The 27,656-nt window shown below is 40.9% G+C and overlaps 1 protein-coding gene across 1 annotated transcript in view; it reads right to left on the bottom strand.

The window, feature by feature from the left end:
• Positions 1 to 27,656, bottom strand: part of bmpr1bb (bone morphogenetic protein receptor, type IBb) — a 140,982-nt gene that overhangs the window by 30,384 nt on the left and 82,942 nt on the right. Inside the window, exon 3 of the mRNA XM_036594826.1 lies at positions 14,376 to 14,595. Coding sequence (XP_036450719.1) covers positions 14,376 to 14,508 — 133 coding nt within the window. The 5' untranslated portion in view covers positions 14,509 to 14,595. The remainder of the gene's footprint in view (positions 1 to 14,375; positions 14,596 to 27,656) is intronic.

Genomic DNA, 27,656 nt, shown 5'->3' with positions numbered 1-27,656 from the left:
TATTATTATTATTATTATTATTATTATTACTATTATTGTTATTATTATTATTATTATTATTATTATTATTATTGTTGTTGTTGTTGTTGTTGTTGTTGTTGTTGTTATTGTTTAATCCAATGCTACAGCATATTGTTGTTGATGTCATTGTTAAATCAGATCTCCCCACTGATATTATAAGTAAAAGTAACTGAAGCATTATTATTATCATTATTATTATTATTATTATTATTATTATTATTGTTGTTGTTGTTGTTGTTGTTGCTGTTGTGGTTGCTGTTGCTGTTGTTGTCATGGTTAAATCCAATGCTACACTATCATTAGGAGAGGCAGATAAATCTGATCTCCTCACTGTTACTATTAGTAGTAGCACCTGTACTATTATTGTTGTTGTTTTTGTTGTTACTGTTATCTTGAATCCAATGCTATCTTATTTAGACATACAGTAAAATCTCTCAGTGTCCATTATGACTGACATTTTCCTTCAGGTCCAAGCAGCAAATCTAACAACATCTCCCCAACTCCAGCCTGAGCCCCATTCATACTGTCTAGTCTATCAATGCAGTGGTTTCCCCAAATGATCATATTCTACTGGCATGTCTAAACAAATCTGAGCGGTTCATCCTCCTGCAGCCTGATCACAGATGGTTCCTTTCTAAAAACATGCTCCCTGCATCCTGTACGGTCCAGCCAAGCCAATGCCTACAAACACAACCAGTGCAACCACTTAATGTTTCTTAAATAAACTGCTCAAGTTTACACGCATCGCTAAGTGCCTTAAAAATCTCTTTGGTATCACTTAGGCCGCTAACTCTTTTGACGTGACTCGGTGCCAACTCTGTGAGTCGAATGTAATGGAAACACTTAGCGTAAGGTTTCACTTTATTTCTGGCTGTCTAAATAAAGATTAATCACACACTATTTCCATTCGGAACAGTCAGCCCATCCATCTTTGACACCTGTACCTGTTTAGACCTGCAGTTACTGCAGCACTCAGGGCATTCCCCAGCCTGCAGAACCCCGCCAAGCCTCGCTAGCATTCTGCTTTGCATCCCAGTAAAATAATCCGCAGGACACTTTTCCGTTTCCCATTCAAAGTGAACCGGACGGGAAGAGTGTCTTATCGTGGCAGAGCAGCTGGAGCCAGAGGGGAGTACTTGGCCGCGGTCATCGTGGCCCGCTGGCTGTGAGCTCATTTACCTGAGAAACACCTGCGCCATCTGATTGCACTTCAAAGGCACTCGCGAAAGTCCATCTGATAAAGAGGGGGCGGCCTAATTTGGAGCAGTGCAACAGCGGAGCTGGACAAAGCAGCGGCCTGTGTTCCCTCCTCAAAGGTTACAGGGGGAGCAGGTGTTTTCAGAGACGGGGACTGATAACTCTTGATCCTTGGATACCACGGCACACTGGATCTTTTATTTATTTACTGGCTTCTATTTCCTGGCCTTTATTCCCTACTCAAAACAAAGAGTCCTGTGTCTATAAACATGAGCCGTAACAGATTCGGGATATCTACTGACTGTCAAGGGGTCAAATAGTGGAAGTAGATCGGGGATGCATTTCAGATGACCAGATAAGGCGAATGTTCTGAAGGAAAATTTCTATCAGGTGTATAAAGAAAGTACTTTTTTGTACATTCACTGGCCACTTTATTAGAAATCCCTACCTTGTAGATCCACCTTTCTGGTGTACAGTTAGAGCATGTAGTTCATCTACTGATGCAAAATTTAACACAATGCATTAGCTATTCTCTAGTCCTTCATCAATGGTCGGTCTGTGATCCCCCAAATGTTCTTGGCTAGACATTTTTCGGTATTGGAACACTGATCTACTCGTACCAATGCCACAGAGGCAGGGGTGATGAAACTGTTATGCTACAGATGAGCTCCAGTACTTTGCAATGGAAGTACAGTACTATGCAAAATGGTCAAAATGGTGATTAAGTACAAGTTCATTTTTCAGGATGTATTACTGAGGAGATTATAAATAATGGGACTTTTACTCATCGTGCAAGACCTGACAGACCACCAAAATGGTCCCCATCACATAAACAGCACTTCAGATCTGAAAAAATCCACAGGTGTTTCTGTCCATTCTTCCACTGTGAGAAGACAACTCAACACTTTAATTCACAACAACCAGCTAAGTCAAGCCTAATCGAGCAGATCTGCTTTCACGCCGAGTTGAATTGTTGAATTGTCACATGAAATTACCTAAATAATAATAAAAACACCCCCATCACTTCTCCATTTAACCTAAATAAGTCTGGCAACATGTCAGCCATGCCAGCTTTTGCTGCAGTAAAGTGAAAGCCAGTCCTGTCAGGTAAACATCACTATCAGCCCCTGTTTAACATTACAGTAGTTGAGTGGTGAAGGCTAAGCTGTTGACAAACCTGTTAGTAGATGTATTTAAGAAACAGTGTCAGTTCTAGTGAGTAAACAAACATCGGCCCTGTCTTTTCCCCCAAGCTCGTCACTTGTAAAAACTCTCTGGCAACATTGCTTACAGTAGCTTATAACGCTGTTCACTGCTACATTAGGTTAGCCACAAAGCTAGCTAATGCTATGGTTATTGGTGGAAAACATTTTGACTGGAAAATTAATAAAGGTGGTCTCTCACTTTTGAATGGTACTGTACTTCCATTGCACAGTACTGGAGCTCATCTGTAGCATTATTTTTTCACCACCGCTGCCTGTGTGGTACTGATATGAGTAGATCACAGTGGTCCAATACCCAAAATTATCTAGCAAAGAGCATTTTGAGAATCAGAAACTGACCATTGATGAAGGACTAAGGGATGGCTAATGTTAATAAGTGGTTAAACTACAGTGTTTAACTATTTTTGCCTAAATGACGCAATGGTAAATATATTCGCGACTGGCATGTCTGTAGTTACAGTTGGTGTATTGGAAATTATTAACCCAAAGGGAACACGTTAATAAACATGAGCTGAACAAGTATCTAACACGGCTTGGTAGCCAAACAAAGTTATCTATCTTCTCTTTCAAAGGTGCAATGTGTGTTGAAATGGCACTATTTTGTTATTTATCAAAACTTCTTTGAACTTTTAGTAAAATAACAATGGATCTGATACTTTTAAAAACGTTTTCATATTCTTATACATTTGACTCTCATTTGTCAAAACAAGGTACTTTTTTGACAATAAAACAAGTTTATTTTTAAACTGCATTATGTCATGTTATCTTGGTGAGGACTCTTAAAATATGTACACATGACAAATCTTAGGCAAAACCTTTGTTTAGGTAATATATTTCTGAAAAAAAAGAAGAATATTGGCTGATACATCGCATTTTTAAAGTCTCAAATATCGAAATCGGTATCAGCCTTAAAAATCCTACACTGGTCGGGCTCTAATGTGTAGCTGTCAAAAAGAACTTACTGAGACAAGGAAAGAGACAAAAAAGAAGAAAATCAAACTAAGATTTCCACACCATGTTTAGACACTGAGAGACCCTCCGCGTTCCCTCTATCCACAACTCTGTCATTCCTCGTATGCACACGCACTCTCACACTCACAATACCAGAGAGATCCTGGAGAAAGCTGGTTTTCGAGCCATGGACTGACCACCCCAGAGTCCAGACTGCAACATCATTGAATGTGTTTGGGATTACTTGGATCATAAGAAGCAGAAAATGTAACCAACTTCAGAGGTGTGGAATATATTCCTGCCGAGTTCTGCAGAAAGCTGTAATAAAGGCAAAGAGTGGACAGAACAAATACTAAAAAATCAGTTGATATTTTCTGATAAATATGATTTGTGTTTTTACTGATGTTAAAAAATGAACCTTGCACATAACAGGAAATAAAAAATGCAGGGTGGTCTCTGACTCTGGAGGTATGAGTTTCTAATAAAGTGGTCGATGAGTGACAAACAAGGCCACCAGTCTGAGATAATGCTTTGATATCTGAGCTAGTGAAGTTCTATAACGGGCTCACACGACAAATCGGGGAAAAAAATAGTTGTCTCTTATAGTGGACCGGGACAGGGGCATGTGATGAAGCGCGGAGAGCCAGCAACCACCCCCCCACCCACTGCCGTCCCACTGAAGCTCCATGACTGGCCCCGAGTCCAGCTGCCTGCTGTTTCTTCCACACCATGTTTAGACACAGAGAGACCCTCCGCGTTCCCTCCATCCACAGCCCTGCCGTTTCTCTCTCACGCACACACACTCTCACGCTCACGCACACAATACCAGAGGGATCCCGGATAAAGCCCCTCGTTTCATAAAGTGCCAGGGTCGGCGCCCACCTGTCCCTTGTCCGTCATGTGTGTGTGTGTGTGTGAGAGGTTATTGTAGCGAGTGTGAGCGTACATTACTCTTATTACTCAAACACTTCAGCTTCAATAACTTCATCACACACTTTGCTATTTGCTTTAGTCAATTCAAATGTCACGTTTGCACACGGCTCCATACGAGTGTTTACGCACTTTCCGCTTTTGGCGTTTCGTTTATCGGATGGTGATAATTAGGCGCCCTTCATTTTTTTCAGCTGCTCAACATGCAGATCTTAATGAATCTGGAAAAAATCTACATTCTGCACCTTAATTCACATACAGAGAAACCTTACAGGCCACATGTTGCTCCCTCAAACTGCAGCACTGCAGACATACAGTAGATGTTCTCCATTATAAGACATCTGGATTAAAGAGCGTAAGCTTAAATGTCGAGAAGAGAGTTAAAAAAAAAACGAAACCTTTTTTAAAACGCATGGAAGTCCAGTACGGAGCCCCGCTGGTGACATCCTGTATAAATAAAAATAATGCGTGGCCACGACTTAGTAAGGCGCGGGAATGAGATGATTAAGTCATGGCCACGACTTAGTAAAGCATGGGAACGAGATCCTAATGCATGGCCACGACTTAGTAAGCCGTGATCTCGTTCCCACGCCTTATTAAGTCATGGCCACGACTTAATCATCTCATTCCCACGCCTTACAAAGTCGTGGCCACGCATTAGGATTATTTTTATTTACACAGGATGTTACCAGCAGGGCTCCGTAGTCCAGAGAGGCCGTGAGGTCGTTATAATTTTCTGGATTGTTATCTTGAGATAACATGTTAATTATCTTGTTATTTCGAGATAACAAAAGTTGTTGAGATAACGAGTTAATTATCATATGATGTCAGGATAAAAAAGTTGTTTTCTTGAGATAGCGAGGTAATCATCTCGCGATCTCAAGAAAAAGTTGTTTTCTTGAGATAATGAGTTACTCATCTTGTGATCTCAAGATAACAAAGTTCTCACTTTGGTACAGTTCTGTATCTCTTTTTCAAGCCTCTTAGAAAAGCATCACCAAACTTTTGACTGGTACAGTAATTATCCTTGCCCTGGTGGTAATGAGGGTGTCAGTTAAAGGAAGCTGGACCCCCCCATGTGTGCCTCTGGCACTCCATGTCCTCTCCAGGCCACAGGTGCAGGGGCCCGAGCATTTGAGCAGATCAGGTTCTGTTTAGGGGAACTCGATCCGCGTCCTGTCAGGAAGCCGTCCGGCTGGACCGGGTCTTTTCACTTCTCTCCCACCACTGCCCACATCTTTCTGTTCTTCTGTTCAGCTCTTCCTCCCATTCACATTACAAAGCTAAGGGTGCCAAAATACGCACTATTAAAGTGAGTGTTTCAAACTATCAAAAGTACACGATGTTGCTCCTAAATGTTCTCCATCTGCCAACACAGCCCAGACATGTCTGGTCTTTAGTTTAGCATGAAAGTGAGGCTAACGTAGCTAACAAGTAATCAAAGCTTATATCCTGTTATTAGCATTGCGCTAAAGCGGTCAAGTTGTATGCTGACTGATTGACATCTCGACTCAGACTCCCCCTTAAACACCTTGAGACTTGACTGAAACCTGAGACTTATAATACAAGAAATTTCAGGCTAAGAAAAAACACAACAATTAGTTTCCAACCTTACGTGTGCGACTTTGCTGGTTAGTTTTGCTATGCTCATGTACAGGCCACTCTCCTGAAGCTAGCGATGGAATTGAGTTCTATACGGCGTCAAATAACAACTATAAATAATAACTCTAGAAAAACCTTCACTCGGACAAACAGAATGAACTGCTACATGCAGTAAAAGGATAGTGCATTGAAACGATAGATGCTAAACAACCTGAATCTGATGGCTAGAATGCAGTTTGGATAGCAAGTGTACTAGCTGGTGCACTAGCTATTACAGCTAAATTGGTCAGCTAATCTACTTTTAGTAAGTTACAGATCACATTCCTTTTAAAAGACTAAAGTTTCAGCTAGCTAGATGGATTTATTAGACTAGTTAGGTTAGTTATTGCACTAGCTAGCTAGCTTACATGCCATATGAACTAAGCTAATCCATCTGTTTCAAGCTCTTTTGCATCTTTCCTTTAAAAACTGTGTGCAGCACTTCTGTTCTGTCCTTCAGACTGAGGTTCTGCTTTATAATGAAAGGCTTTTTACCATTTTTAGTAGGGGTTTACTTTCGTGAAATCCAACTTCCGTAGCTAAAACAAGACTAAACCAGAATTCCACCAAAGGCTCACGACACGACTCAACTTCGCATAGCAAAGACTCTAGACTCTCGATTTGTGAACTGGTGCAATCTGTATGCCTAAAATCATCACACAGTGGCCTCAAAGTGTATTTTAGGTTATACTGAAATCTGAATTTTGTCCATAGACAACAATATATCATGCAGTGTCAGAACCCACAGTAATAAATCTGTCTTTCTTAGCAACGTCATGTGCTTTGAGGCTTCTGTGTAATGATTTGGCCATATGCACAATGCTAATCAGCGGTTAGATCTTTCCACTTGTTTGGTAATTGCTAATCATATTAGTGGTTTGTTTACTGCATTAGTGCTCAGAAGCTTTCTTTACTTGTTAGCCACATTAGCCTTGTATCTCCAGGGCAAACCAGAAAGAGCAAACGTCCAGCACCGATCATGTCTTGGTTGGTCGGCTACATTTGTGATAAGTGGAAAATGGTGTAAACGTGATGTTTTGCTTGAACTATCCATTTACGTATTCGTGAGTGGGCAAATCCACTGGAGCTCCAAAGAGCTTTGGACTTGTCCTACATGAGTGTTACAAAGGAAAACCCTCAGCCTGTCATCTTTGGCAAGGTTGCCTTAGCCTTGAAAACATCTGTGGGGTAAAGCTAAGGAGGAGGGTGACGTGATTCTCGGTAATGCCTCTGAAGATAAGTCATATTGAAGCCAGCACACTGTCTGAAATAGGGAGCTTGTTAAAGAAAGCGATAAAACAGAAAAGTCAACATTGTTTCCTGGTGCAGCTTCATCTCACAATCGAATGGAGCGTAAAAAGAGCAGAGAAGCAAATATGATCTCTGAGGCAATTAAATATCAGCAAGTTCGAGGGAGAGTAGCTGTCAACAGCTTATTCTGAGCTTGATGTCTCTACTCTCCTTGACATTTCACGTACGATCTCTCTCGCTCTCACTTGCAAGAGCTGGAAGAACGTCACCTTGAGCTCTCCGGTAGGAGTGTGAGAGCTCCTCAGGGAGTTCACTGTGCATTCCCACTCTGAAGGTCAGAGGGAGATAAGGGTAGGCTGAGCTGGCCTTGCCTACATTGCCGAGTCTACACAATGATAAAAATGTCTCTCCCTCACATCTACCTTCTACGTTTAATAACAATGTTACTGTCTAATCCAGGACCAAAGTCATCAGACAAGGCGAGGAGCACACAGGCAGCCATATATGTGCACAGGTGGACAGAGGAGGACCTTATATTATTATTAATACATTAAAGTCATGCTAGAACACTGTAATCTTTAACGGAACAGTTGTGGACCTTGTTTTAAATAGGTTCGAGATAAGATTCTGATCTAAAATGTATTTTTTGAATGCATTTAGGGCAGAGAAGTTTCTAAGTTTCTAATTTGCCACTATTCTACACTCTTAAAAAAGGTTCTTCAAGAGTTCTTTAGTAAAGAAAGCTTGTAACAATACAAGAATCCTTTTGGGTGCTACATAGAATATTTTTTAAAATGCTTCTGTATAGAACTATCTGTAAAATATTCTCCATCAGTCTAAAGAACTCTTTATAGATGGTTCTATACAGAACCTGTTTGAAACGGTTCTCCACAACACCCAAAAGTGTTCTTGTATTGAAACGATGTCAAGCTTGTATTAACAGAAGAACCCTTTGGGTGCTACATAAAACCCTTTTTAAAAAGTTTCTGTACAGTACCATCCATAAAACATCCTCCATCAATCTAAAGAACCTTTTACAGATTGTTACATGTAGAACATTTTTGAAAAGGGTTCTATACAGCACTCAAAAGGGTTATTCAATTTTCTCAATGTCACGGTTTGAACAACAAAAGAACCCTTTTTGGGTGCTACATAAAACCCTTTTCAAAAAGGTTCTTTATAGTACCAGCTATAAAACATTCTCCATCAATCTAAAGAACACTTTATAGATGGCTCTATTTAGAACTTTTTTGAAAAGGGTTGTATATAGCACCCAAAAGGGTTCTTCTATTTACTATCCGGTGTCAACCAGAGGAGGATGGGTTCCCCTTCTGAGTCTTGGTTCCTCTCAAGGTTTCTTCCTGTTTCTCTTAGGGAGTTTTTCCTTGCCACTGTCGCCACTGGCGACGCTCATGGGGGCTCAGACCCGGATTTCTTTCTGTAATGCTGATTTCCTTGTAAAGCTGCTTGTGACAACACCTGCTGTAAAAAGCGCTATATAAATAAACTTTACTTACTTACTTACTTACTACTGTCACAATGTCAAGCTAGTAACGACAGAAGAACACTTTTGGGTGCTATATGGGTTCTGTATAGAACTATCGATTAAACATTCCCCATCAATCTAAAGAACGTTTTACAGATGGTTATATATATATCTATATACATAGATATATGTATCTTATATATATATATATATATATATATATATATATATATATATATATACACAAACAAACAAAGAATCCTTTCATGATGTAAAGAACGCTTTAATTATGCATAGGCTTCTTTGAGTGTTCATGGTTCTTTAAAGAACCATTTTTTTTACTAAAGAACTCTTGAAGAACCATCCTTTTTATAGTGTACCACTATCGACATTTCATATAAAACTCAGAAGACACACATAGCTTTACTGGTCATTATGGACATGATACATGGTGACCCGTGGTTCCCACCACCACCATTATGAAGAAATAAGCTGGCAATTTCACATCAAAACCACTCTGAATGACTTTGTGTACATCTCAACGGTTGAATTAGGCAGAAATAAGTAAAAATCCCCCTTTACTGTTTACACAACGACGGTAGGACTCTAACAGCCTGCTGCGCTGCTATATGGTGGTAACAGAATAATGGGAGCTTTTCAGGAACTGATAAAAGACAGTCTTTGGAAACGGGACTTTCTGAGATATCCCACTGAAGGGACAACCTTAAACTAAGAAAACCGATGACTGAACTTGAACTGGTCTGTCATGGTGAGTGATTGAGTGTGTGTGTATGTGCTAGAGGGCATGTGTATGCAGAGGTGAGTCAGTAGCCCCTGCCTCTCTCTGCTTTTGGCCCTCTCAGAGAAAAGCACTCTGGGAAAAAGGCGTTTTTGTTGGCGTCCATGGCCTGAGCTGGTAAACGAGATGCAGCTGGGCTTGGGGCGTCCCAGCTCTGCATGTGAAAGAGAGGGAAAAAGCGCTGTGCTGCACGGAGCCGCAAACACGAGCCCGACTCACAGAGGGCAGCCTGCGCTGACCGCGGCCATCCAGAACATCCGCTGCACCAACAGTTTACACTGCACATCCAGCCAAGAACCAATGAGGGGGAAACTAACCAAGGAAGAAGCCAATGAGATAGAAATCTACAGCAACTGGACGAGGAGACAGAAGTTTGGGACACACTGTTTTTAATATGCAGTCGTATGCACAAGTTTGAATACACCTGGTCACATCACGTTTTGTTGATTTTGTAGGTCAGGGCTCGGCAACATGCGACTCTTTTACCGTCCTGTTGTGGCTCCACAGCAGAATTTTTAGGTAAAAATAAAATATTCCTCCTGTGAAGTAAAATAAAGCTCTGCTGACGTTTCTAACACAGCTTTAACAATAAACGGTCGTAGGCACCAGAGTTAATGATATCTGTTAATTCACGCTTTAACCCTGAAGGTTGGCGTGCAGACTGCTAGTCACCACAGCAGCGCAAACAGTCTCTCCTAGCTAGTAGCTAACGAAACAGCAAAGAGAAAAATTTAAGACGGACATCGATAATTTGGAGACGAATGGACTTATTTGTGTTTATAATCACTCCAGCTGGTTTCCTGATACGTTTAATCCACAACGAGAAACTGTCAAACACTAAAATGTCTTGAGGCTGAAGTCAGTCTCGAATTTTCCTGTTCAACCTTAAACGGTGCAGCAGTTTCGTTCTAGTGCCACAGGCGTCACTTAAGATGGAAAATTCGAACGAGAAGCTTGCGAAAGAGAAGCTGACTTCAGCCTCGTAAAAAGTCTAACACTGAGAGACATTTTACAAGAAACTCTTCTACTTTTGAGGAAAAGTTTCCTGAGATAAAGAGTAATCAGTAATCAGATTTCTCAGCGCATGTAAACTCTTGCTCTGGTTTCTTTCAGATTTCTCAGTCTGCGCATGCGCGAAACAGACGGCGGTAACAGAAATAAGGGAGCAGTGTTGCCGCAAGATGGAAGCAAAACACTTTTGGAGAGATGCTGAAGCCATTTACATGCTTGACGAAATGAAGGATTTAAATATTCCTCATCTTCTAGATGATGTATGTTCTTATTTTCGGGTCAATGTTTAAAAAAAAGCCGCGGCGTGAACTTTGAGTTTAAATTATGTTTACGTCGTGTCTTCTTCTGTGACTTTATTGGCTGGTTACAAAGCAGAAATCTGATTACTGTCTGACTCATGTAGACCTGGAGTTTCCCCATTATCTGATTATCCAAGTGCATGTAAGCGCTTTGATCGAATTACTGACAAAATCTGATTTTCTGCAGTTATCAGATTATTAAGTGCATGTAAACACAATCATTGTTTTACAAAAGTTCTGAGAAGCTTTTGGCCTAAAATATATTTTTTAAATCTGTTCATAATGTGCAAAATAATAGTTTTACGACCATTTTACTGTCATCAACATAACAAAACTCAGAAAACACATCTAGGTTCATTCTGGATATTAAATAAAATAGCAATATTTGCTTTATGGAAATCAAAACACCTGGTTCCTAATAGCACCACTGCAAGGCGGTACATTTCTCTTGAAACTTCAGTAGAATTGGCCTTTAACACAGTAAATCATCAGATGAAACCAATATCACAGGTGTAAATATTTGTAAAAGTAATTTCAAAACTAAAACGATACAGCAACAAAAAACCACCTTTAACAGCTTCAGCTGCTGTGCACTTTGTTCATACAAGCAGACGGTTTTTCTAGACATTACTCAGAAACGTCCTGTAGGCTTGTGGAGCTGGGTGGACAAACCCAAACCTTTTGTTCCAGCTTGTCTGTGCCAAAGGTCAGGATTAGTCAGAATTTATTCTCACTTCATTGAAAAGTCAGAGTGAAAGCAAAATATACTACTCCAGAAAATGAAGGGACTGAAAATAAGTCGATATTAACTGTAATTTCACTGTATACTGAGAAAATAAAGTCTGTATGTGGTAAAATGAGAACCTTTTTTTTTTTCGAGTGTACCATCATAAGATATCTCCAAACATCATAAGATATCTCCAAACATCTGACCAACAGTGTACCATCAGCTGAGACTGAAGCCGAGAGCATTTACTCTTCTGGCCAGTTGGGAAACTCATTAGCAAAAGTTCTTCCACACAGATGTGAGCAGTCTGGGCACAAATGCTCACTGTTTGCTTTCACTTATCTGCGCTGCTGCCCTTGGCTGTTTGGTAAAATGCTGCAGGCACCAATTTTCTACCCTATCAGTCTGCCAAGCATAAAATAACTCAAACGCATGATTACTGTCTGCATACGCTGTTAAGCATCACTGTGTAGGCTAGACGGCCTCCGACATGATGTAACAAACTGAAAGGGGATGGAGGAATGCGGCTTCCATTAGATGCAGCGACACGAACCAAAACAACATCTGATTTGTTTGCAATTTAATACAGAACTGCTTAGGGACAAAAATGTGACGAATCCCTTTTAAAAACACCAGTTAGAAGAACACCGGTCAGTCTGTCATACTGAGCCATATTACAGACACAGTTGATCATGGAATATTTATCTAACCCCAACCCTGAACTGTTAAATACTTCAACAGAAGCTATAAAAAATGTTACACTATCAAATCTTAGATGCTTGCATTTAATTATCCCTTCAGAAAATCCTCAGTATTAGTCCACAGGTTTTATACATCAACTCTTAGAGAAATTTCTTATTTTTGACATTTTTGAATTATAGTCACACTTAGACTACGAAATAACACACAAATCATGTGATTATTAACACTTAAACAAGTCTTCATATCCCCCTTTTCCCTGATGCAGCTTTGCACACTCTTGGCATTCCTCAAGCAGCTTCAGGAGGAGCCACCAGGGATGCTTTTCCAACAGGCTTGAAGAAGCTCCACATATGCTGAGCACTTGCAGCCTGCTGACAACTACTTGCATTGAAAAAAAGATTTTGCATGGAAAACTTCACTATTTAGACTTTTTTTTGGAATTTAAGTTGAAACAAAACCTCATATCTCCAAAATAGCAACAAGAAAAAAATGTTTGTAACTTTCAAAAATACGCTGATGTAAACAGATTCAGGTATGATATTCTGGCACAGTGTAAACAGCAGGTGGCATTTTCAAAACATGTTAAAAAATAAAACAACAACAAAAAGGGAGATACAGCAGTAGCAGCCTTTAGGTTCCATGTGTCAAACACAAGGCCCGTGGGCCAAGTCAGGCCCATGAAACAGGCCTATTCGGCCCATAAAATTATTTTAATTTTCTATTCTTACTATCCCGTTTCACCCTGAGGTGCACTACAGTCCCCAGCATGCACTGCAATATAATATGTGCTCTGAGTCAATAACAATCTATGTGCCAGCTGTTACACAAAAAGAAAAGATGCCTGGTGTCTAGTTCAAGCAAATAGACAGTTTTTAAAAACTTACCTTGTGTTATATGTAGCTAATGTAGCCTATCGTTTTATATAAAAACAATTTATTTCTATTTAAAATGATTTTTGAATAGTTTAAGTATTTGGTGCCTATTTTGCTGTTGCAGTTTTGGCCCACAGATTTGTTGAGATGCTTTAATATGGTCCTTTTAGTGGTTGAGTCTGACACCCCTGCTTTAAATCAAAGCACCTTTAAGATTCCCGTAAAACATTTTCAGTCCGATGTGCCCAAATTTTTTGACTCGTTCTGTAAATGAACAGGGTTATGCTAAAGGCAGAGCAGCACTTAGGGATAACAATGTTTCAGCACTTTGTTTTCACCAGAACAGTGTTGGACTAAATCAACAGCAAGAGCAGCTGAAAAGCCTGCTCTAAAACTCCGCCAGCTGCAGGATATTTCTGATGCTCCCTCTGATACACACACAGAACTCCAATTATTTGAGGTGTGGAAGAGTGCATGTGTTGGCTGTGCGTTCTATGTGCGTGGCGCAGGAGGAGGAGGAGGTGGAGGAGGAGGACGGATTTTACGGCTTGCCGCCCAACTGTGTGTTTAACAAGTGTCTGACAACTGATCGGTTTTAGCCTGTCTTCAAAGGCTGTGCCAAATGCCGCACCAGCGAGCAAAAAGCTCTTAACCAAAACAGAGCCCTGCTAACACAAGCTGCTGGGTCTGCCGACTCATTTTTTATTCGGTTGTTTGACACTTTCTACCGAATGCGTTGAATGGGGACTTTAATAGCACTGCTCTCATAGCTGCCTACATAAGCTTCTGTGCTGTAGATCAGGCGCGCAGCGAAGTTCAGCGATACAAGTTTGGCATCTGTGTGACAAAAATTCAAAACACGAAGTGTGAAGGGGGGAGGAGGTGGGTGCACTTCCACAGTCACAAGTTGAATAGTCCCATCACAAGAGCATTTGACCTAGCATGCAAAAAATAGCACTGACTTCTAAAGCTCCTGACTTGCTGACAATCACCGCGGCTCAGCTGAGGCAGAGCAGTCTCTGGACGCTCTGGACGCACTTTCGGCCAAGCGGCTAAAGTTTCTAAGTGGTCTAGCGTCTGTCTATTGTGTAAATGACGAGGTCATCTAAGTATGGTGTACAATTTGGGACAACGTTAACAGTTTAGCTTCTGGGTGCATCTTGAGTCTGAGCGACATGACCGCATATTGAAAGAAACCTGATTGACGCACCAATGAGCGTGAACAAGCTGGGAGAAAGAGAAGAAACTTCGTGCTGGAGACTCACCGTTAGCAGAGTTTATGGAGCTCAGTCCCAGGAGAAATAGCATCAGGGTCCAGCAGGTTCTTCCCCACGGAGGCACCTTCCTGTGGCCCCGCAGCCTGCTGGCCATCACCAAGCCTTCAGCCGCCCGGGGCATGAGTGTGTGAGTCTGCCAGCCTCCGAAACTCTGCCCGCCACACACACACTGTGATGTCTCCACTGCTACTCCACACTGATGGCCCGGCTGGGGAGGGAGGAGGAGAGAGAGAGAGAGGAGGAGGAGGGAGAGAGAGAGAGGGAGAGAGAGATAGAGGGTGTTACACAGTCACTGGATCTCTCAGTCTCTCACTCTCTCTCTCTCACACACACACACACACTCACATAGCCTCACACACACACACAAGCAGTGTCGCCTGCGTGTTTGGGCCGTCCCACTCTGGCCGGACACCTCTTGCGGAGAGGACAATAAAAGGAGCAGCGGATCCCTGCGGATAGGGCCGAGGCCCCGCCCACAGGGACCCCGCTGTCCCGCTCACGCACAGGGGAGGGAGGGCTACGCTCTGAAAGGAGGCCAGAGGGGCCTGGGGGTGAGGGGTGAGGGGGATGTATGGGGGCGAGAGAGGGGTCTGTGAGAGGCTGCTACTCTGACCCCTAAAGACAGGCACAAACACAGAGAGAGAAAGAGCGCTAAGCTCTCCGCATGCCTCCTCAACTCTCCGCATCCATCTGAATGCTCCTTCATGGCTCCCACTGACGGCTGCCTTTCAGTTTCGAGAAGGATGATTAGCAGGGAAAGAGCTCCGTAATTGTGGAAAACTGGCAAATAGATGAGAGAAGTGGCTGTGTAAATGTTGTGACTCGCTGCTACGTGATTAACTGCCTGAAATTTCAAGAAACCATTTGTCAAAAAATTGTTCTTCAACAAATCGGTTTAGATAATCTGCAGATAATCTAAAGGGGCTACAGCGACACTGTTTTTGAAGAGTACACTTCATCGATATTTAAAATAGCTTTTACTTCACGTTTCATTTAATACATTTTAAATGAATTTAACAGATATTTCAACTAAGCATCTATTAAACTCACCTTAATTTTACCTAACCTTAAACCTAGCCCTAATATTAATCCCAACCTTAACATCAACCCAAAACCAAAAGAAAAACTTGATACTACTGAAAATCAGTTTGTTAACAATTTCTACACTCACTGTCCATTTTATCAGCTCCACTTACTATATAGGTGCACTTTGTAGTTCTACAGTTACAGACTGTAGTCCATCTGTTTCTCTGCATACTTTGTTAGCCCCCTTTTACCCTGTTTTCAGTCACCCCCATGGACCCTCACAGAGCAGGTACTATTTGGGTGGTGGATCATTCTCAGAACTGCAGTAACACTGATGTTGTGGTGGTGTGTTAGTGTGTGCGGCGCTGGTCTGAGTGGATCAGACACAGCAGTGCTGCTGGAGTTATATATATATATATATATTATATATATGGTATGGTGTTTTTGGGGTGATATGCAGTGCCTTTTGACCTCCAAACATGGTGTGTATTATGGGATCCAAAGAGTTTAATTTTGGTCTCATCTGACCAGACTATATTCTCACAGTATTTCACAGGCTTGTCTAACCGTTGTTGAGCAAACTTTTTCTTCAGCAGTGGAGTCTCGCGCGGTGAGCGTGCATTCAGGCCATGGCGGTCGAGGGCATTACTTACTGTTTTCTTTGAAACAATTGTACCTATGGATTCCAGGTCTTTCTGTAGCTCTCCACAAGTGGTCCTTGGCTCTCTTCTGATAATTCTTTTCACTCCTCTGTCTGAAATCTTGCGGGGAGCACCTGGCCGTGGCCGGTTTATGGTGAAATGATGTTCTTTCCACTTCCGGATTATGGCCCCAACAGAGCTCACTGGAACCTTCAGTAGTTTAGAAATTCTTCTGTAACCAATGCCATCAGTATGATTTGCAACAATAAGGTTGCGAAGGTCTTGAGAGAGCTTACTGGTTTTACCCATCATGAGATGTTTCTCGTGTGGCACCTTGATAATGAGACATCTTTTTATAGGCCGTCAGTTGAACCAGCTGATATTAATTTGCACTAAGTGGCAGGATTGCTTTCTAATTACTGAAAGATTTCAGCTGGTGTCATGACTTTCCATGGCTTTGTGCACCTCTCTTCTTCATGTGTTCAATACTTTTTCTCTGTGTCATTTCTCTTTATTACACATAACCTAATTTATGGACATTTATGGTTTGATTTCTTTGCATGTGTGGATTGGATGGGTTGTTACCGACATCTGGTGAGAATTTCATGTCAATAGCACCTTTAGAAATATATTTACTTAGAAAATTGGTGACGTGTTCAATACTTATTTCACCCGCTGTGTGTGTGTGTGTGTATATATATATATATATATATATATATATATATATACATATATATATATATATATATATATATATTACTTACTTTAAAAAAATGAATTTGGTTAAAAAAGCACTTTACAAAGTTTGGACTCCAGACAAATTTCCACTGGTATCTCTGTATGACACAAAGTACATAACATATGAAAAAAAACACATTTAGCCGACCAAAAACCAACACATTACAGAATCCAAACAGAGGGAGGAACATGGTCTGCACAAAGCTTGAGGAGACGTAGAAAGTGGACAAAAGAAGGTAAACTTAACCTGTGATTAATGAGCTTTTTAACATTTATGACAAACCGATATATATGAATTGACAAAAGTATGCTGACAGGCTAAACAATTAGCAGCATATATTTTGAAGTATATCACATATTACCCCATATGTGGTCTCTTACATTGTATTATTTGCTACATGGCACTACGCCTTGCTATATTCACTCTGTATTACTGCAATCTACAAAAATCCTCAGTGCCAGTCACCACTTGTTTATTTACTGTTACTTGTCTGGCGTTCTTTTTATTTCTATTTTTATATGTAGTAGCCTGCTGTAGTATGAGAACTTCACTGTATTTCTGAATGCCCTGTTTTCTGAATACATACGACAATGAATCTTGAATCTTACATCTATTGTCCATACTTTAGCCCATTTAAACAGACAAAGGGGAAAATTGTTCAAACTTGATTTTCCGCCAAAACAACGCTTTAACTAATCGCTCAAAGCCAGAGGAAAACTTATGGCTACACACTTACAATCTGAGGTCAAATATGGCAAAGCTAGAGTAAGAAAAATTATCATGGGATAAGTAGCTGAGCAAAGACCCACATGCCCCTGCTGAAGGCTCCTTTTTTATGTGTTTGCTTAAGTATTTCCTCCTCCACTCTTCAGGGTGCTGACATTTGAGTGACACGTTATTACGGCCCGGTTAAGGCACACAAAGCAGCCAGTGAAAACACACAACAGTGAAAACCGCAATAACAAAAGGCATTCACACGTCAGGTGATTATAAGCCTCACCTCCGGGCCATGGCACGCCCCTCCTGGCTCTAATCTCCCGTGGAAACACCCCCCTCCCCACAAAACTCCCCCCCAATCCCACAGCAAAAGACTTTCTGGGAGTTGCAAGTTAAGCCGATTAAGCACGCTATTACCGAGATTACATCAAGTCGGTCATAGCGGTATTTCACGTAAGGAATAATTGGTCTGGCACCTTCCGCCGTGCTGTAAACATGCCCGTTTCCTTCTGTCGCAGCTTATAAAGTGTAAACACACGCACTTGTTTTTATATGCTCTGTGAGGACGTGGAGTCATGTCCCCAGCGCTTTTGTTCCAATATTCAAAAGTGGTAATATTTTTCAATAATAAAGTATACAGTGCAGACTGAAATACTGTAATACTAAAGGTATTTTAAGATGTTTGACATGTAAATTGTCATCCCAAAAAGTTAAAAGTTATATTCTGTGAGTATTTGCAATTTTTGCAAAAAAAGTTATCTGTCCAGAGATTTGATCATAACTAAGGCATTCTGGATATTAAATTGATTAATTTCATCATATTTCCACAAATTAGCTAAATTCTATGAAGTTGTAGAGCAGTAGCATCATAACAGAATCATTTTGTTGATCTATCTTCAACAATTTTGGTTATATTATTGAAAAAAGTGAGACTACATTTGAATAATACACTTCATGGATATTTAATATACTTTTACTTCATATTTTAGTTTTAAATGAATTTTAAATTAATTTAACAGGTATTTAAACTGGGGATCTATTAAACTCACCTTAATCTCCAAAATGATAATTTTACAAGAGAAGGAAAAAACACACTTTACTTTTAATGTAAGTCAGTGGAACCAGACTTTTTTCCAGGTAATTTTGGGCCGATTATGAAATTTACACACAATGTAAAGGCCAACAGGCATTTGCAGATAATGCCAAAAACTAGAAAACGACAAAAATGGAGAAACAATTTTTTTTCAACAGCAGCGATATTTGTGAATGAATGGTAATGCATATGTATATATGAACGTTAATGCATATAAAGTTAGGACTGCACTCCAGACCAATACCACTGTTATCTCTGTATGACACAGAGTACATAACGTACGAAAACAAACACATTTAACCAGCAAAAACCAACACATTAGGGAATCCAAACAGAGGGAGGGACACGGGTCTGCACAAAGCTTGAGGAGATGTAGAAAACGGACAAAAGAAGGTAAACTTAACCTGTGATTAATGAGCTTTTCAACATCCAACCCAACAGAACTATCACTCCGCTTCATCACTCGCTTTTATTTGCCTGATTTTCTCTCATCGCTTTCAGCCCCTGACGTGTCTCTCACTCCAGCGCTTCTCTCCAGAGAACTGCAGCCATTGATCATCTCCATTCAGAGACAGAGGAACCTGCAGGAGGAGATGAATCACTTGGCCTTTTCACTCTCCTCCTCTCCTCCTCTCCAGCCTGCTGTGTACCCCACAGACCCCCTCTGCTCCTTCCTGCCATTCCCTCTCTTCTCTCGCCATGGCACTCTGCACAGCCTCTGGAGGCGGATGAGTGAGAGAAACTGTTGTGTGAAAGAGAGAGAGAGAGCAAGGGCAACAACAGACAGAGACAGAGAGAGAGAGAGAGAGAGAGAGAGAGAGAGAGAGAGAGAGAGAGAACAGAGAAACCAAGAGAGAAAAAGAGAGTGTGGCAGGAAGAGAGAAGGACAGAGAGTGTGAAAGAGAGGGAAAGACAGAGAAAGAGACAAAGAGAGAGAGAGAGAGAGAGAGAGAATGGAAAAGACCAAGGGACCGAGAGGGAAAGACAGAAAGAGAGAGAGAAAGAGACAGAAAGAGAGAGAGATGAGAAAAAAGAGAGGGAGAGAGAAAGAAATAGAGAGAGAAAAAAGAGATAATGAGACAGAGTGAAAGACAGAGAGCAGAAACAATGAGAAGAAAGAAAGGGGAGAGAAAAAGAGAGAAAGAGAAAGAAGAGAATGATAGAGAGAGAAAGACAATAGAAAAAGAAAAGGAGAGAGAAAGGAGAATGAGAGAGAGCAAAAGATGGACAGAGTGGAAAAGAGAAAGAGAAAGAGAAGAAAAGGGAGAAAGAGAAAGAAAGAGAGAGGGAGCGAAGGAAAGAGAGAGGGAGAGAAAGAAAGACAGCAAGAGAATGAGGGAGGGAGACAGGGAGGAAGAGAGAGGGAGAGGGGTGAGAGGAAGAAAGCAAGAGAAAAGAGCAATAGAGAGAGAGTGACAGAAAAAAGAAAGAGGGCAAAGACAGAGGGAGAGAGGGGAGGATGGGGAGAGACAGAGGAGAGAGAGAGAAAGGAGGGGGGGGCAGTGGAGGCCAGTACACTGTGGTGCAGGTCAGAGCGGGACGGAGCAGGGCGGTGCAGTGCGGTGCTCGGTGGTCCGTCTCTGGTGCTGTCACTGCTGATTTTCCGAGCGTGTGAGATTAGATATGACGGGGTGACCTCTTTGGAACACAGCTCATGGTGGGCTGTGAGAGGGTCAGCACCGCTCACACACTCCCTCTGAGCTCTATCAAGTGCCCAGCGTGAGGTAAGCCTGTCCTGCTGAAGCCCCCGCCAGGAACCGTCCGCTCAGGCTGGTCAGGAAGGGGGGGATTCGCTCTACTTCCATAAACAAGCCTGACCCGTCCTCCCGTACATTAACCAAGACACTATCTTTGTGTTTAACCCTCAGAAACAGAAAAAATAAACCAAGTTTATTTCTTACTTGTAACTTGTAACAGGAGGAGAAATTGCAGAAAATCAGATTTTGTCAGGGATCTGATCAACATGTTCACATGCACTTGAGTAATCAGATAATTGGAAAACTCCGGGTCTACATGAGTCAGGCAGTAATCAGATTATCCAGCCAATAAACTCACAGAAGAAGACGTGATGTAAACGTAATGTAAAACTCAAACTTCATGCCGCGGCTTTTTTTTATAAAAACATTACCTAAAATATGAACATTTATCATCTAGACGTTGAAGAATATTTAAATCATTAATTTCATCAAGCATGTAGCTGGTTTCAGCGTCGCTCCAAAAGTGATTTGCTGCATCTTGCAGCAATGCTGCTTGCTCGGTTCCGGTACAGCGGTCTGTTTTCGCACATGTGCAGACTGAGAAATCAGAAAGAAATCAGAGTAAGAGTTCACATGCACTGAGAAATCTGATTACTGAGCTAAAATCCAGCTCTCTTCATCAGATTTCTTAATCAGATTTCCAGATCGGAGTATGGTGTTTACATGACCATTTGAATAATCAGATGACTGCAGAATTCTGATTATGATCAGATTACTGAGTGCATGTAAACACACTCAATGTAAATGTTCCCTCAGAGGCACAACAGTGGCTGTGTGTACCTTAAATAAGTTCAGGTGAAAAGTACATATTTGTACCTTTTCATAACTGAATGTTTTAAAACAAAACAATAAAATAAAAAGCTTGGAGACGAGACGGGGAGTGTGGAGTCAATACAACTCAGAAAATATAACTTCAATGAATTATGGTACAATTATGTTCCCTGACTAAAGGTACTGGGGGTACCACCCCAGTGACAAGAGGGGTACTACTCCAGTGACAGTTTAGTACCTTTATTTCTGAGAGTGTACTCAGCAAAAGTCACACACCACCCATCATCTGATTAATTTCCTGTGAAGACAGCAATTAAATACAACTTATTCATTCACAGAATATTACAGAGAATCCTCAACAGCTAAATATTGTATATTTTCAGTATTAAGTGTGTTCACTCTGCCTTTATTAAAGCTTCCATTCTTTTCAGCAGACTTGGGCCCAATTCTTCTTTTTATCCCTACCACTTGTTTTCGAGTGTCACCCTAACCCCTTGGAACTGAGTTACAAGGGGTAGTGGTTGAAATCTTACCCTACGAAAATGGGACCCTCAAAAGAACATTACATTATTAACAGCTACCAGCGCTGCTCTGTAGGCGACCCAGACCATCTTCAGTGACAGCAGAGGAGGGTAAAGTTCAGCTCCTCACTGCTGGGCTTTAGCTACATTTAGGGCATCATATGCCTTCAAAGAGGGACAATTATTTATTATCGCCCACCTCTAATTCTTTGATGATATGAAGTCCGCTATTTGCCAGCTTCTTGTTCGAATTTTCCCATTCCACCTTAAATGGTGCAGCAGTTACATTCTGGCGCTTTAGGCTTCAATACTGCCTATGGACTATTTAAGGTGGAACGGGAAAGTTAGCTAGCTAGCTACCAAGACATTAGCATACTATTAGTGATTTTTTATGCTTGTTATGAAGAAAACGACCATAATACATTGAAACAACATTAAACTAAGATAATACAACGATTATCGTAATTTTAAATGGAGAAAATTCTCACATTTGTGGGTTTCTTTGGTTGCTTGTGCAGCCATCTTGGCGTTTTTTCTTTTTTTTTTCATAACACTCCGTTTGGAGTGTGTATCTGAAAAACCTCCGTTTGGAGAGCCATGTAGCCCTAACACTTCACCCTCCCTCTCTATCTCAGCAAAAACTGGGACACCCAACCCCGAGACGTGAACACGCAAAACAAGGGCTAAGGGCTAAGTGGTAGGGGCAAGGGGTGAAATGGGACTGGGCCTTGCTTTCAGTTTTTCAGAGAAATCTGCAGGGATATTAATTCAGTCTTAGAAGTTGCATTTTCAGCTTATTACGATCCCATTAATCCCAAACACAATCAATCAGGCCGAGGTCTGGACTCTGGGATTGACAGTCCGCTGTTCTGAGAACACCAGCAGCTTCTTTGTTTGATTTGCATATTTTCTTTACTTTACTCAGTAAGGGCTTCTCGACAGCCACACATCCCTCAGACCCATACACTCTAACAAACGATGGTTCTTCTAGGGTTCTTTCGTAAAGAGAATGCTTCTATATAGAACCATTTGCATGCTTAAAGGGTTCTTTGAAAAGGATTCTTTGCATGGAGAATGTGTTGTTTATAGTTCTGCAAATAACCTTTATGAAAAGGGTTCTATAGAGCACCAAAAAGGGTTTTTCTATTGTCACGACGTCGAGCTAGTAACAAGAGAAGAACCCTTTTTGGTGCTATAAAGAATCATATACAACACATTCTCCATCAATCTGAAGAACCATTTCATGGGAAGAACCCTTGATGCATGCAAATTGGTCTTTGAGTGCTCATGGTTCTACACAGAACCACTGTCTTTACTAAAGAACCCTTGAAGAACCATCTTTTTGAACTTTTTTTTTAACCCCAGTATTAGAAAGTCCTGTTTTTTTGACTTCTAATAGTGCAACCAGATTATCGTTTCTCATCATATCCTAATAAATATCAACCAAAAAACGGAAAACTTCTACTTAATGGCGTTTGACTTGAAATGAAATAAATCAAGGGTCTCTGACTTTTGCACAGTGCTATATTTTATTGTAATTTTAAATTTGATGAAAAATGATTGCTGTGTACAGTCTTATTCTGTTGAAATGAAAACTTTTCTCTACATTTCTCTATATTTTGCCAAGCTTTTCTCCATTTTTGACACTGAAACATGGAAACAGAAGTGCAGACTCACAGCTGTGCACACATAATGTAAATCAAATATAATCAATTACATAACTTTGTAATAACATAATTACATGATGACATTTAAACAAGCATGTAAAGTAAATCTAAGGTACAGCAAAATGACTACAACTTTAGACTACTAAGAGTTAAGCTTGCACACTGTGTGGTTAAACAGCACAATGAAGGGCTGCTCACTTACACAATGCAGTGAAAACAACACACACTGTGAGGCAGGGAAAGCGAACATGCATTGCCTGGGAATCAGCAGAGCACAAAACCCAAATTTTCAGCCTCTTCTCAGCGCATCAATGTCACATCAGCGGTTTTATTGCCGTTGGAAATGTAATAACCCATCAAAACCGTGCCAAACAACACACTCAGGCTGTTAAAGCTTATGCACCCGGTGGAAAAGGGAGTGATAACTGAAGAGGCACGCTTGTACTGCAGATTTACCGCCAGACTACTGGGGGTGAATGTGGGGGGCTGCGTTGGGATGTTGCTTGCACCAACTTCTGCGCTCCCTTGCGAGGGGAGAAAATAAGCGAGACGAGTGCAAAATTCTCAACTCGACTGAGGAAAGAAGAGCAAGAGTGAAAATGGCCGTGGAGACGCACGTTCTTGAGTTACAATGACCGCCGATGGAATGCACGCCATGAGCAATGTTCCGCTTCACGGCAGCGTTGACCCCTGGGACTGTGAAATTTCAGTGGTGGGGGAGTTTTCGTTTTGCTGGGCTTAAGGTTTAACCCCTTAAACTCTAAGGACCCGTCGGCGAGTCTAGACTTTAATTTCTCATTTTCAGACCTACTTAGTAGTTTAACAGAATATTCACATTTGTTACTGGCTGACAAGCCAAAAATCAGCCAAAAATCCAATGGAAGCTGAAGACCCCCCCTTAAATTATACAAACCGCATGCTTACATCATCACTTCATTTGCCTGAAACTCTGTATCAAGTTAAGTCGTCTGAAGTAGACTTGCATATGTGATTTCTGGCACTGTTTGACATACTGTTCCCTAAAAAATGGTGAAAAGTATGTTGCATAGCTAAACGTAGTAGCAGCCATCTTGAAGGCAGTATGTCACAGTGCCAATAAGCACATACAGTACAGTGCAGAAGTCAGAGACCACCCTTCATTACTTAACTTCCAGCCAAAACAGCCATTAAGTACAAGTTTTTTTCAGAGGGTATTTCTGAGGAGATTCGATAGAAATGAAAAAATAAGAAGAAAGTCAACAGAAAACAAGTGAAAAAAACAAGTTCATAAAGTAAAAGTTTTTTCATTTTTTTCAAGAAAAAAACTAGATGATTAAAAGACTCTTTGTCTTTTGTCTTTGTCAACCTTGCAGGACCTGGTAGAGCAACAACAATAAAGTCCGATGCCCCTTAAAGTTTCAGATCTGAGTGGTCCATCCTTCCACTCAGAGAAAAGAAGTCAGCGCTATGAGTCTGAAAGGATGTGTAGCTGTCAAGAAGTCCTCACTGAGAAAAGGGAGCAAATTTGCAAATCAAACAAACAAGCTGCTGGTGTTCTCAGCAGATTCCAGACCTCAACATCACTGAATGCGTTTGGTAAGGGTGGGCAATATGATATTTTATCGTTATTGTGATAAATTATGCCACAATATCCTTTCTGAGCATATCGTGGTTATTGGCAGTATTTAAAGAACACAGAACAACTACAGCTTTTATTACAAAGTGAGTATAATTAGGCCTGTTTAACTGGATTTAGTGCAGTGCAGTTTGTAAAATATTGAATAAAAATCACAGCAGTTATAACTAGTAGTTGTTATAACTATTATCGTATTTTTATATGTGGCACTACGGGTTCTGTTTTGTCTGTTCCAACATATTAAACCTCAGAAAAACTAAATATTGCAATGCGTATCAACAACTTCTAAGACTGAACTTTGGAGGTATGGAAAAATATCTGTGCAGATTTTTTTAAGAATGAAAGAAGTTTCCTGAAAAGAACGGAAGCTGTAATAAAGGCTAAGAGTGAAGACACTAAATACAGAAATTAAACTGCATTTAGTTGTTGAGGCTTCTGTATAATTTTCTATTACAGTTATGTTTCATGCATTTTTTTACGGACACTAAAAAAGTGTATAACTTGCACTTAGGCCCAGTCCCATTCCTTACTTTTCCCCTACCCCTTGTTTTCGAGTGTCACCTTGCTCCTTGGAACTGAGTTATAAGGGGTAGTGGTTGAAATCGTCCCTATGAATTGGGACCCTCAAATATAGAAGAACTGTTGGACTATTTAAGGTGGAATGGGAAAGTTAGTTAGCTAGCTCCCGAGACATTAGCATACATTAGCACCTTTTTTTTGCTTGTTATGAAGAAAACTACCTTAATACATTTAAATGAAATTAAACTAAGAAAATACAATGGTTATCACAATTATTAATAAAGAAAATCTGTGGGTTTCTTTGGTCTCTCACGAAGCCATCTTGCCGTTTTTTCTTTTTTTCTCATAACACTCCGTTTGGAGTGTGCCTCTGAAAAACCTCCGTTTGGAGGGCCATGTAGCCCTAACACTTTGCTCTACCCCTCTATCTCAACAAAAATCAGGACACCCTTCCTCTAGGCGTGGACGCGCAAAACAGAGGGCTAAGGGCTAAGTGGTATGGGCACGGGGTGAAATAGGATTGGGCCTAAATGGTTGCTTTGTTCAGAGTTTTATTAAACAAATGGCATTCTCAGACTTTTGGACAGTATTGTAAGCAATTAGAGATTACTTAACAACAACGTCTTGTTTCAAAAGCATGGCAACTGCACACTGCTAACAGGTGGCTCGGTGCACATTTCAAACACCAAACACGCTTTGGCTGAATGACTACATTTGTGGTGAGGATAAAGTGTAAATGTTATTTTTGTCTGAATCATTGCTGTAAGATTAATAAGTGAATAATGCTGCCAGAGTTTAAGGGGTTAAAATCTTGTTCCCAGAGCTGTGTGTGTGAAAGCCGTTCGCTTCCTCGAGCCCCAACAGCTGCATGCAGGTGGGAAACCCAATCGGGATCCCGCCACCCACAGGCCTGAGATCATCGGCGTCCCGGGCCAGCTAGTGACAGGGCCTTCCTTCTGGCTCTGTCCGCTGCACTCATCGCCTCCAGCACACACACACACACACACACCCACACACACCCTTGCGCACTGCCCTCTCCAGCACTGGGGCCCCAGACGCCACCTCATGATCACATCATCAACTAGGCCTAAGAGAGCGGGGGAATACTGTCAGGTAACTATGGAGACAGAAAGAGCCGTATGAAACGGGCTGGATGAATAAATGGAGGAGATGTCCAGTGTAGTGAGGTAATTACTCATCCGCAATAGCCCCAGAGGCAGGGTCACTGACGTTTCTAAAAAGAAATGTGTCGGTAACTAAAGGCTCAGAAAAGACTTTTGGCGCAAATCAAGTGCTGTTTAATCAAATTAATCCACTTTTACTATTACGTCCACTATTTATCAAAGTAAGACAGCATTCAGACGATGCCTTTACTTTACTCCTTTTCTCTTTTACTTCACGTTTAACGTTTAAACTACGCATTTAATTTGATAAATCAACAGCTTCTGTGCTGAGCGCCCACGAAAGAGCACCACACATCATCCACAACTGACCAATAAAGATCTTCTCTTTAGTCTATTCATCCAACATTGAGAAGTTTTGACTGTTTTTGAGCACCCAGAGCTGTACAACATACAACACAACATTCTGAACAGTTTTCAGGTTATTATTATTATTATATTATATGCAGTCACATGCAAAAGTTTTAACACATCCTGTATTTATTAAGCTATTTATAATTACATTAAGCTATTTCGCAGCATATAATATATTGAAAAAAAAATTAATAATCAAATATTCCACAACTTTTACACAGGCCATATTTTATTTATACATCTATCTATACAGGCGAATACAGCTGCCGTACAAATCTTTTTTGAACCTTTCCGCTTTCCGTAGTTCCAGTGTTGCTTGGCATTGTAATCTGTTAGTGAATGCGCGCGCCAGAGGACCTCAAGGGAACATGAATTTGAGGAGGAACCGAATCAAACACAACACCGACGATTGCCATGTTGAATGGCTGCAGCTACATGCTAGTAACTACAAAAGCTAAAAAACTAAAAAATGTTAGCTTGCGCATTGATCTCAGTTGAGAATGCGGTTTTGAGAATAAACATGGAAGCAGACCTGGCGTAATAGTTTATACTAAAAATACATTTTAGGCCAAAACTTTATAACCAAACCATCGCAAAACAAACAATGTCTCAGGTATCAAGCCATGCATTCATAACCATTCTGTGTAATAACCTAGCAGGATGTAGCT

The sequence above is a fragment of the Colossoma macropomum genome, unplaced genomic scaffold (genome assembly GCF_904425465.1).
Source record: "Colossoma macropomum unplaced genomic scaffold, Colossoma_macropomum, whole genome shotgun sequence".
Classification (NCBI taxonomy): domain Eukaryota; kingdom Metazoa; phylum Chordata; class Actinopteri; order Characiformes; family Serrasalmidae; genus Colossoma; species Colossoma macropomum.
Note: the sequence above shows the minus strand (reverse complement) of the source record. Positions and strands in the feature narration are given on the sequence as shown.